The sequence below is a fragment of the Buteo buteo genome, chromosome 19 (assembly GCF_964188355.1).
Source record: "Buteo buteo chromosome 19, bButBut1.hap1.1, whole genome shotgun sequence".
NCBI lineage: Eukaryota > Metazoa > Chordata > Aves > Accipitriformes > Accipitridae > Buteo > Buteo buteo.
In genome coordinates, this window is record NC_134189.1 from 11,749,903 (window position 1) to 11,761,991 (window position 12,089).

Genomic DNA, 12,089 nt, shown 5'->3' on the forward strand with positions numbered 1-12,089 from the left:
ATGCTAGATGTTCACAGGAGAAACATACGATGCTTTCATGCTTGGAAAGGTAACTTGTGTGCAGGTGTTGTGATTCATGCTGCGGTTTTTGTAAATCATTTAAATAGAGTATCCCAATACTGATTGTATGTTACACAGAGGAACCTGCAAATGTTTTCCTTCTGAATTTATTTTGGTTACTTTATATTTACAACATCTTAAAATTATTTGTCATTTTTTCAATAGTTTTCTAGCTCCTGTATGCTCAAAATACTCCTGTCGTCTCTTCTGTATTTCTCTTTGTTTCTCATTGCTTTATTAGAATGATGAAGCCTCTGTAAGGTTCAATAGAAATGGAATTATCATTGAATTAATGACATAGGTATGGCACCGTTTGTTATATTAAGAAAGCTCCTTAGAATTTGGCAAGTTCTTCTACTCTATATTAAAATAAATGTGTAGTTTGGGCTCCGGATACAGTTTAATTTTACTCATGGAGAAACAGGAAGGTTTTTATGAACGTTACTACAACAATAAGCCACCTGTGTGTTTGTCTCTGTGCAGTTAATTATCATAACACCTTGTCAGCAGACTTGTGATGAAACTTAAGTGTGCAGGATACACTTTAAAGAAAAATGCTTAAAATAAGTTCAGTTCTGCTAGACAGTTATTCCCATCTCTAGAAACTGAGCAGAGAGCTGGGAACAAGGAGTTTTTGCATTTTAATCATGGCCTAAAATTGAGTTGCTCTGTTTGGGTGACCTTTTAAAAATGTGTCTCGGTGTAGGCTTCTGGGAGTCTGAAGATGGCATATGTTAGAGTTTTCTGAGGATTAAGGAGTTAATTGATGATTTAAAAAACCCAAACAAACCCAAACCAGATTTTGATGGGGAAACTGCAATGTATTATGGTGTTTATTATTTGAAGTGGTCTCAATATTTTACTGAAGTCATGTGGAAAGAGCTTTGAAGAGTAAGAGTGATGTCATTATTACTGAATGTTAGTTTAGGGTGGTTAAAACGATGTACAGCTTTTTTTCCAGTTTGAAAAATGAGTTATTGTTTCAAAGTATTTCAACAAATATTTGTTTCCTTATATTTCAGCTACCTGACTGCAAATAACAACCAGAATTTCCTGTATACTGCAAGGCCTTTTTTGAAGAGAGCTGCTTTGGTGATAAGCTACGTAAGTATGAACGGACTTGACCATGTATTTCTGTGTATATGACAAAAATGAACATTGTGTGGTGGTATCCCAAAAGACTCAGAAAGCTTAGACGGTAGCTCCTAATACAAAGTTAGTCTTGGAAAATAGTCTAGAAAACTTCAGCTGGGCAGAGACAAGAATATTGCAGTGTTTTCAGTTCAGATTTTCTTTTAATTTATAGTGGTTGCCCTTACAGCCTTGTAGTCATCTGCAAGTATTTCCTGCCCTAAATACAGGGGGACACTCTGGTGCTGGGCTGACTTTTCAGTGGCATGCTGTTAGTTTCAGTGCTGGGCTCGCTAAGAGTCACGGGAAAAGCTCTGCCTGCAAATACCTGCTGCTTGGTGTTCTCCAAGCAGGACTTGACATATTGCAGGGGAGAAAACAAACACCTCCATGGGGGTGTGCTGGGTGTGCAACTCCCTGTGCTGCTCTCAGAGCCAGATGCCCTTGCTTGTCCCTTGACAAGTGGTTCCCAGAAAGGTGGAGGAGTGCCAGCCCACAGAAGTCCTTCCAGGGATTAAGATTACACAGCATGAGAAACACCAGTGGAGCTTGTCCTTACACCTATGCCAGCATGAGTGAAAGATAATAGCTTTTAAGACATCAGCCGTGTTTTTCCCCTCTGTATTTAGGTAGAGGTCAATAGCAAAACTCTGTGGTTTGAGCCACAGCAGGGTGATGGATTTGTCCTTCAAAATGCTGCCTTTGTCATTGGTAACTGAGATATGCCAGTTGCTCTCAGTAACACACATGAAAGGAGAGGGAACACAACAACGTAGCTTGCTGTCTGTGCTGAGTGTCGGCACATTTGTTATCCTGCATAGGGTGGCAAAATTGAATTTTGCCTAAACCACTGAGCTGACTCGCTTCTAGGCACAGAGCAGAGCATGGAGATCTATCACAACAAAATATTTGCTGGAGGCCATAGTTCTTAGTAGCGTATTGCTAACCAAGATGTTCTTCTTTGAAGGTGATTCTCATGTTGTATTTCCGCCTCTGGATAATGGGAGGATCCATGCCGATGTTTTCCGAGCAGGACAATCCTGCTTCATTCTCACCGTATTTACTGACAAGGTACAATGCCACTAATCAAAGAAAAGTTTTCAAAAGTGGAGTCTTGACACTATTTTTTCCCTGCACTAAAATGTTTTACAGATGGCAAACGAGAAGACTTCTTTTGTTGTCTTAACTTAAATACTTCTCCTTATCGCTCTGTCTAGAATTGAAAGCAACAGATTTATTTGAACCCCAAAGCTCTCGGTCCTGTAGAGTTGTATTACAGATGCTTTCTTACTGAAAAATGTAGGCTTATTTTTATGCAAAGCCCAAAGAATATGGTTTAATTGCCTGAGCACAGGACTGGAAAGCCCAGTGACTGAAGCCTAATCCTAAACCTTAAAACTGGCTGCTCCTGAGGTATGGGATGCAAGCATTCAGAGTTTTTGCTTCAGCTGAAGTTTGTACAAGAAGGGGATGACCATACCTGTTGGTGGAATATTGGTGGCTAATCAGTGAAGGCGCAAGGCAGGACCCCAGTGGCACAGAGTACTGCACAGCTCTGGCTAAGCCCAGGATGGGCTGCCATGGATTAATTAAAAACAATGAACCTGAAATTTGTGTTAACAGACCTTTGTTATTTTATCACTTTTTTTTTTTAAAGATACATAAATGCTTAAATTTGGTAAAAGTGTGTTTTGGTTTTTTTCCTTGCCTGGGACCTGGTGTGTGGTTAGGTTGGCTGATACCACATCCCTCTGGCTCTGCTGGGCCAGACCAGCAAGGCAGTGGCAGCTGTGACTTAGCTCTTCGCTCCAGACCTAACCAGACCAGTGCTCCAGGAAGGTGGTAGAAGCTGATTTCCTCTTAAGACAGGGCCAAGTGCCTGTTTGCTCTGGTTAGCTACTGAACTGGGGGAAGACACTTTGAAGGCTTCTGGAGGAATTTCCTGATGTCTCAAATGAAAATGGGAACAGTCCTCTGTGTCACTTTCTGGCCTTGCTGGCTCCTCATTCCAACAGTGGAATTGCAGCTGAGATGCAAGTTAAGATCAAGCAATCCTTATTCAACATCTGCTGCAAAATCGGACTAGATCTCATATGGGAGACCTTTATGATAATGTGACAACAGCTCCTATTACCATCAAGGCTAAAAGTGCTTCCAGGAAGCATGTTGTCTGATTTGGAAAGCTCTGATCTGTTCGCAACATTTCTGGCAGAGTCATTAATACCAGACTCTGTGCGGCACAGCGTGAAGGATTTGCTGCTGTCCCTTTTTGATTTGTTTACGCTGAGATGGTGGTCATCAAGTCATAAATGATCCTGGCCTGATTCCAATTACATATTCTGTGCTGCAAATGTCTTTTGCATATTTGTGTCTCTACATCTTGTAATGACAGGGGAAAGTTTTTTTTTAAACCCCAAAGCGAAGTCATTCTTGGGGTATGAAACAGTGACTGCTTTTACCACCGGCGCAGTGGATTTTATTAACAGTCTTACGAAAGACAAGTGAGAGTGCTGCTGGCTGAGGTCCTCCCTGGCCTCAGCAGCAGCCCTTGCTTCACCTGCAGTCCAGCAACACCTACCTGCTCCAAACCTAATTAAGGAAACCCGTGCCAGTAAAAACCGGTATTATTGTTCTGGAGGGATTCTAAAACACCTCTTCCACTTCTGCTGAGCTTGATCTTAATCCTCACTTTAGCCAATTTACCCAGAAGCCTGTATCTTCCAACCAACCTCCCACGGCTGATGCTCAGGCCCAGGTCCCAACAACAGAAGCTGAAAAGTAGGTTTGTTGCTGAATATTGGTCAGGATCCAGTCAGGAGATGGGACTGGAGGCAAGGCTACCTACTGCACAGGTCCATCCAGGAGACAGGGCTGAGCTGAAATGGGGCTCCTAGAGCAACGGGCATCAGGTGTGGGGCCAGGTGAGGCTCATCAGGGCCCTGGCAGTGTGTTGCCGCAGTTCAGTACCTGCCACTTTCCCTGCCATGGATCTTGTTGCTGACCTGTGATGGTCCTTGTCCTCACTCTCTGGGCACTGTATGGTCTACAAAGAAGCTGGGTCCTGAGCTTCTCTTGACCTTAACTCTAGTCTTCTGGCACGAGCCTTCATTTTAGATGTGAGGTACCTGCAGAATATGCCTGTAAATTCTTCTCTGCAATTCTTGTTTCTCTGAACTCAAACCTTAAGCTGACCACTACCTTGAACTTGCCACCAAATTACCTGAAAGAGGCCAAATCTTGGCTATCCTGATCCCATACAGCACCCTAAGCCTGCAGGATCCACTGCCAGTAGTTTGGAAATGTGTGGCAGTCTTTGTGAAATGCATAAAGTTAGATCTGGAGTTGGGGTCTTGGCTGACATAGGATGAACCCAAAGGAGTATTGTTAACTCCTGTGTGGTTTCTGTGACAGCTGGTGAGCTGTACAGGTGTGGTTTGTCCTGAGGCTGACAAGGGTTGTTGGAGTGTGGCTAAGATTAGGAGTAGGTGTAAGTTATGGGGTTGAAAAAGTATTGAGTAATGAAGTCAGCTTTTTGTCAGCCCTTATGATGCTTGTAGTGTCAATTAGATGGCTGAGGGTGTGAGATAGGTCTATGCATCCATGATTGTGTGGAGGAGGGGAAAATACAGAAATTAAGGTGTATCGAATGAATCAAAGAGGAGACAGGTTCAAAGCAAGCCAAGGAGTTGGCTTGCAACAGGTAGTTGGACTGGGGAGTTTCTTCCTGCAGGATGCTGTGGGTGTGCTGAAAGTTTATGCAGGCTCAAAGAGAGATTTGCCAAGTTAAAAAAAGAAATCCAGGCTACTAAATATGCAGAAACCACATCCAGTTGGGGACATCATGCTAGCTAGAAACTGGAAAAAAATATGTTCTTATATGCTTTGTTTGGCATTAATTTTTGGTCGCTGCTGGAGAGAGGATCCTGGTCTGGACAGACCTTTGGTGTGGCCCAGTTTGGCCTTAGAACATGACTGTATGTTCTGTGTAACCTGTCTCTAATCTTGGACAACACATGTATAAATTAAAGTAGACAGATAATGATTTATTTAACCATTGGAAGACAAAATATGCTTAAATAGTGACAGTTTTTCAGTCTTTATAAAAAAAAGATTGGTTCAGTATATTCACTAAATTACTGTCTTTAAAATTACAAGTGAATGGGGATGCAAATAAATCCTTTGGAAGTCCAAATATGAATGCTTCAGTCCCTGCAAGGTACTGGATTTTTCTAATATTCCCAAATATCTTAAAACTTACAGTGACATAAATGAAAGCATTTGCATGTCTTTCAGTGTGTTGCTTGGCAAGGGTGATCTGAGAAGATGAAATCTGTCCATCATACCCTTTCTCAGCGGAGGCATAAATTAAGGTGTTGGGAATCCTGCTATTCGTAAGCCCTGCCATTACAGCCTGTCCCTACAGGCTGTTGTACGCTGCAGAAAGGATGTACCTTCTCCAGCGACCTGCCTTAAAGAACACAGATTTCCAGTCACTGTGACTTGCCATCCCCAAATCTGCTGTGGGTAAGCTGTTGCAACAGAAGAAACCAATCCCAAATCTCTGTTAAAACATTCTTGCTCGTATTAGATGAAAGTTGAGGAAGAATGCGATTAGAAAGGTTTTGAGAGCTGCCCAGCTTTAGGTAAACAGTGTACTGAAGTGCAGTTCAAGTGTTAGCAGGGCGTTGAGTGGTGGGCTGTCATGCTTCAGACGTTTTGCACAATGTTTCTTTCTTCTGCCATTCTTGAGGGGAAAGAGGTAGGAGGCCTCTGGATAAACAGGTTGTATTACTAACACCCTGGTAAGACAAGGGGAAAGTCCATTGTACAGCATGTCTCAAGGTGTGTGAAACAGATTAAATCCTACCAGGGGTTTCAAACTAAGAAAGTGTGGTGGTTTTTTTAAACTGTATATTTGGGAGTCAAGTTATATTAATTTCTGCTGGCATTTGCCTTGTGACCTCCCTTGGCTGATCACTCTGGGCATGAAGCAGGCTTATTTGCGGTGTTGCATTAAATAGTTAATGCATTTCAACTAAGACTGCCTTGAGATAACATTGTCCTGTGGTTGAACTGCTCTCTCTGTGAGCTGGCTTTCTGTATTTCTTTGCTGTTTAAATCAGTTAAATGAGAATTCAGTGCCGCAGAAAGCTGGAGGAATGCTTATACATAAAAACTGGCACATACTCCTTTTTGTAGAGATTTGTGACTGTTTTCTGAGCAATGCATTTAATCATTCCAGTTGTAACTTCAAAGGGAATGAACTACCGAGAGGCACGCAGCAGACCTGTGCTGGAGAGGTGGGTCCCTGTGCCAGCCAGTTCTGCCAAGGCAAAGAAAGTCAAGTGCAGCAAGTACTCTGGTATGGGATTTTCACTGATCTTAGGCTAGGAACCGGCGCTAAAATAGACCCCTGTGACATACCAGTTCTTAAGTAGCCAGGCTTGCACATGCTTCCCAAGTGGAAAAGTTCTGCCTGTTTTGTCAGTGCTTTCTATGGTGTGCGCAAAGGTGCTTAACTTCAGCGCTGCATGTAGTCTCTGCAGGCACCCAGCATTCAGGGCTCGCTTCTAGAGAAAAAAGGGAGAACAACAGCGTTGGTAAGAATTGCTGTCATGCCCACCTAGGGGCCAGACAGTCTACACATAAAGTGTAAAATGTATTCTTTTATTCCAAGGGGGCTGGGGGTCGGGGGAAGCCTATCTGGAAGACAGTGCTACAAAGCAAGGGCCATCCTAGCAGGTTCCCAGAGCCATGTGAAAGATTTCAGCATCTCCCTCAGTTAAGTTTTCTTGGTTTAATGAACAAACCCAGGTAGATAGTGCTGCTCTAGAAATCGGCTTGATAGGTGTTTTTAATGGGTCACGGTGCTTGCTGCAGGCGCTGGTTGGGCAACAAGCCTTCCCTGCCAAAAGCCCACATATGGAGTGGAGGGGGTGCAGCCAAAGCAGAGGCCGTTGACTCCTATAGGCAAGGCATTTTGCTTTTCAAAATACTTCCACACAGGAGGGCTAGACCGTGGCCAGTCTCTGAGGCAAAGCAGTGTGCCCAGGACATGCCTTTGGCTCCTGCCGGCATGGCGTGGGTAGTACTCTGGGGTACGATGGACCGTTTCCAGAAACGTTATCGCAGCGGGTTTATGTGGTCTGGTTTTTAATTTCCTGAGGATCAGCCACCAGTATCTCAGCAGCTGTCCAGAGGACCCTCCATCCCCTGCCGCCTCCGTGAGTTTCTTCTGAAGCAGTTGCCCACTGGTGGCTGGGGCGTTTTGGCTGCGTTACTTCTGGAGCGTGCTGCTGTCAGTGGCGAGCTGAGGATCATGTTTGATCACGAGGCACGTCCTTGCCCGCAGCACTCCGGGGTTTGTGGAGGGAAAACAGTACGAGATCAATCCCAGGTTTTCCTGCATTGAAACTCTGACAGTGGGCTCAGGTTTCACTGGAAATTCACAGGCTCTTTGAAAGTCTTTACTCTTCAAGAATGTGATATTTTTCAGATTCTTAGCCACAGAGTTGAAACAGCTGAGAGAGTGCTGTTCACCAGATCAAAGTTCTTCAGGCTGTGAAGCTACAGAGGACAACATAGTCTGCCTTTCCCCCTGTGCCCCTGGTGCACACAAACCCACCTTCCAGAGGAGTTATCTTGCTATTCATCAAGCTGCAGCTGTCCGTTTATCTGTATCTTTGTCTTTCCTACTCCTGTCCTCTACTGACTGGCAGCTCTTTTCCCCTAGATGCAAAAGTTTTGATGAAAGGGAATATGCAGGCACTTTTTCCAGTATTTTCTGTCTAGCTGATACTCGAGTTTGGATGTTAAATTGGAATTAGTCTGTCTGTTGCTTGTTTGTGTAGTCTTACTCCACAATAGCTGAGTGTGCTGGATAGACAGCGTGATTTTTCTTCTAAGGATACGAAAAGAAAGTCTTTAGGCTGACAATATACAGAGCAGGAAAGTAAACTTGTGGGAAGGTATGACTGGACTGGCCGTTCCCCAGGGGAAGCACAAATATATACAATTTTAAGACAATATCCTTAAATACCACCACCTGGTTATAACTGCAGCCACATGTGTCCTAGGAGGACATTATTGTGAGGCAGCTCATCAAACACACTTGGTTTTAGGGCTGTGTAGAGGCTGAAGAGAGCCTTGAGCTGAAATCAGTTCAGCTGTTAATGCAAGTGAGCTCTTTTCCCTAATAAAAGAGCTCTTCTCACCCCTACAGCGAACTGAAACCTTCCCAAGTTCTTGGCAGTGTGGAGGTCTTTTCAGAAGAGCGTTAATAAGGTCTGTGACTTCCGTAAAGGGCAATGACTATCTTCCTGCTTCTGTTTCAGCTGCCTCCCTTCTTTGTACACCCCCTTCTTTTCCCAAATACCAGTTAAGTGCACTGTTACCACCTGTCTTCTAGATAGGTCCATTTTTTTCCCAACCAGGGGCATATTTTGCTTTTGCCTTGCTAAAATCCCTAGTGCAGGAAAGTCTTCCACTTGCAGGTGGATACCCTGCTGGGTCTTTGGGGGTAAAGCTGTTTGTCAGGAATGGGATGGGTTGTCCCAGAACTGGGTAGGTGGTAGGTTGCACCACTGTATGCACTTAGAAAGAATAGGGTCACTGGCCCCCGCCTTTCCATGCAGCTTTGGTAGGGCACAGTCTAAGTCTTCTGATCACTTGTGTAGCAGAGTTCTAGGAAGAAATCTATAATCTCAGTCCCAGGGAGCTGGAGAAAAAAGCTTAAAATGTTCCAAATCAGAAAGCAAATTAAACTCCTCATAAATATCTATGACTCTTGTGTTTTTTTTAGCTAGTCTCACAATCCTCATGTGCTCTGACTGCCTGGGTTTGACAGAGCTGAGACTAGGGTTTTTCCAAGCTCGTTAGTCTCTATTACAGCATGGGGTAACAGACAATCCCTCAAGTATTTTTCTGTCATATTGTTTATGGCTTTAAGTAGTACCCTTTACTTTCATTCTTGCAGCAGAAGCAATCAGTTCAGATAGTTGTTTTCTGCAACAGGTTCTAGGTATGAGTCATCCTGTATTTATCTCAAACAAAGCATGCAACAGTACATTTAAACTAAAAAATTTAAAACTAAACGAACTGGATTGCCATGACAACACCTGCTACCTACAGGAGGGTGTGTGTTTTTCTGAACCTGCCAGAGACGCTGAGAAGTGAAAAGAAACACTTGATACTTGCTGAAATTCGGATTTCCATGTTCAATTTGGAAAAAAAAAAAAAAGGGGGAAAAAGACTCTACTGTAATGCAAATGCTGTCACCCAGCCCATGGGAAAACTAATTGCCAATTAAGAGGCAGATTCTTCCAATCACCTCACCAGTAATACTCTGTCTTGTCTGGGATTAACTGATAGAGCGTGAGATGTTACAGGCAGGGATTTTTCTCCCTTGGAATTCCAGCAGGCATGAACAGCAATATAGAGAAGATCATTAATTTAAAATGTAATTCACTGAGTCAACTAATTAAAAGAAAATACTTTTGTTGCCATTTGCAGGTAGGCCACTGAAATGTAATTAGCTCCTGGAATGATTCCATGAATCTTCAAGTCTTTTCAAAATTTGCAAATGATTTCCTTGCATTTGGTGAGAGGGTTCTTCCAAAGTTTCTCCTGCATTTAGCTTTCTCCCTGGTTAGCCACACAGATGTAATGGAATGTCATGTACTTTCAAGAGCCATAAGTAAAAAGCAGCACTGAATTGTCAGTAACTATTATTAGCGTCCTGTTATTTTTCTGTTCCTAGTACCTAGAATAGTGACAGTTTGTAGTGCTTTATTTTATACAGCCATCCATCGCATTCAAGGAGAGTTTACCAATGCTGAAAGCATATCCAAACTTTTGCTTGGATCAGAGCTCACTCAAGGCTTTCTTGCAGCTTACAAACACCTCCTAAAATCAGGAAGCACCCTCCTGCATCTTGCTTCCGTGCCTGCTGATGGCACATGTATGTTCAATGAGGGTGTTCAGGCTTGGTGACGAGAGACGTGGCCAAGGGTTCTCCAGTAGGGTGTCTGCAGAGGCAAACCAGTTGACCGTACAGAGATGGCAATGACTGTCACAAGCTTTAAAATAGTTTACCACTCTTGGCAGAGCGTATTTAAGACATTATTGCTGTAATGTAATGGAACGATTGTCCATCTCCTCTGGGTCTTGCCTCTGGCAGCAAGTTGTGCACATGGCTCCCAAGGAAGACCAAAACCCCACAAGCACATGGAAAGAGAGACTTGTTTACAAACCTCTCCTGATCACTGCATGTCCCGGAATGTGTCTTCTCATCTTGGACAGCAGTTTGTCCTGATCTTCCAGCAGAAATGCGTTAACGCACACTAATCTGGCTACCCTGAATTCCTCTTAAAATTTGTTAAACCGGGTCAATTTGTTATGGAAGCAAACTGTGTTTATCTAATCTGTGCTGCATAATGATTTATCGGCTCCTGCCTTATCAGTGAAGATGCAGAAAAGCAACTAGTTCGTCTTTAACTGCAGTGCTGCAGTTTGCAAAGATCCCAAATGTCATCTCATTCCTTCCTACCCAGCAGCCCAGTCTAAGTAAGTAGAGGAGGGTTTCTGCTGTGCGTTGTGGTTTGCCTACAAACCTCCATGAATATTGTGATGCTTGTTGAAAATATTAATATGCCAGGGCATAAAAGGACAGTCCCTCCAAAAACTGGGCTCTCCTAAGTCATCAAGTGCAAAACTAACTCAACACTTCTGAAAATCCCATCTAATATAAACACTTGTAACAATGTTGTATGCCATGAAATTATTCAGATTGACATAAATGGACATGCTTTTTCTTTTAAAAGTAAAGCTGGAAAAGGATATCAGTTTGGCTTTTAAGTTGCCCTAAATAAATGCTGGCAACCTTTTCTGAGCTGAGATTGTATTGAGGCTGATAAAGAAGTCTGTTTTGTATTGTGGCTGAGCAGAGGTGGGGCCAGGGCACCCATAACATCACGAGCGAGCACCTTGGCGTGATAAGCTCCACCAGATTTTGCATTGCTGTGTTTCTCTGTAATGTGGGAGATTACCAGAAAAGATTGGCCTGGTGACTAGAAAAGACGTATTTGTTTCTTTAGAAATACTGAACAATCAAAGTTGTAAGAAGAGTTTGAGTAAAATTAGATTATGTTTCTGAGGGATGCTTTCTTAAATAGAAACTGGCTTTTTAATCACTGCCTCTGTTAAAAGAGAAGATGGTTTTTCTCTCACTTTTCCCCTTGTTTACTACCTCAGGGTGGGGAAGGGGAAGAAAATGGGGAGGATTGAAGAGAAATGTACCAAATGGCTGAAAACCTTCAATATGTGGGAATATTCCATTTTCCATCAGAATTGGGAGCTTAGAAAGATTTGCGGGGAAATGAGAATGTGCCTTTTCCACTGTTGACAGTGAAACATTATTCCAGCTCTGTAAGCCTCCCTGGTTTTGAGTTGCTGTGTTGCTGGAGACGTTTGTTTTTTTGGAAGCAAAGAGAAACTGATATCCTAACTGTTTGTGGTTATTTAAAAATGTTTTCACAAAAATCTCAGCTTGTTTCATCCCTGTGTCTTGGCCCAACCCTGTCTGGGTACTTCCATCCTGCCTGCCTGGAGTCACATTTAGCTTCAGTGACTTACCCCTTCTGCTACAAATATTATATAATGTTGTAAGTGCTGTTCTAAGTGGCTGCGTTTTGACCCCAAAGAGGTCAAATGTTTGTAAGGTACATGTTTGTAATGCAAATGTTTGTAAGTGGTGAGTGAAACAATCCTCTGTCTACACGGCTTGACATCTCTTGGGCATCCTTTGTTATCATTTTAATAAACCTGCTAAGGTACCATGGTAACTGGGTGTGATAACAACAGCCAAAGCAGGCTCAGATGGAAGAAACCCTATGCAGGAT

General features: G+C 43.1%; 1 protein-coding gene across 1 annotated transcript in view; it reads left to right on the plus strand.

Moving 5' to 3' along the window:
• Nucleotides 1-12,089, plus strand: part of TMTC1 (transmembrane O-mannosyltransferase targeting cadherins 1) — a 146,805-nt gene that overhangs the window by 56,063 nt on the left and 78,653 nt on the right. Inside the window, exons 6-7 of the mRNA XM_075051015.1 lie at nucleotides 1,083-1,164; nucleotides 2,159-2,262. Coding sequence (XP_074907116.1) covers nucleotides 1,083-1,164; nucleotides 2,159-2,262 — 186 coding nt within the window. The remainder of the gene's footprint in view (nucleotides 1-1,082; nucleotides 1,165-2,158; nucleotides 2,263-12,089) is intronic.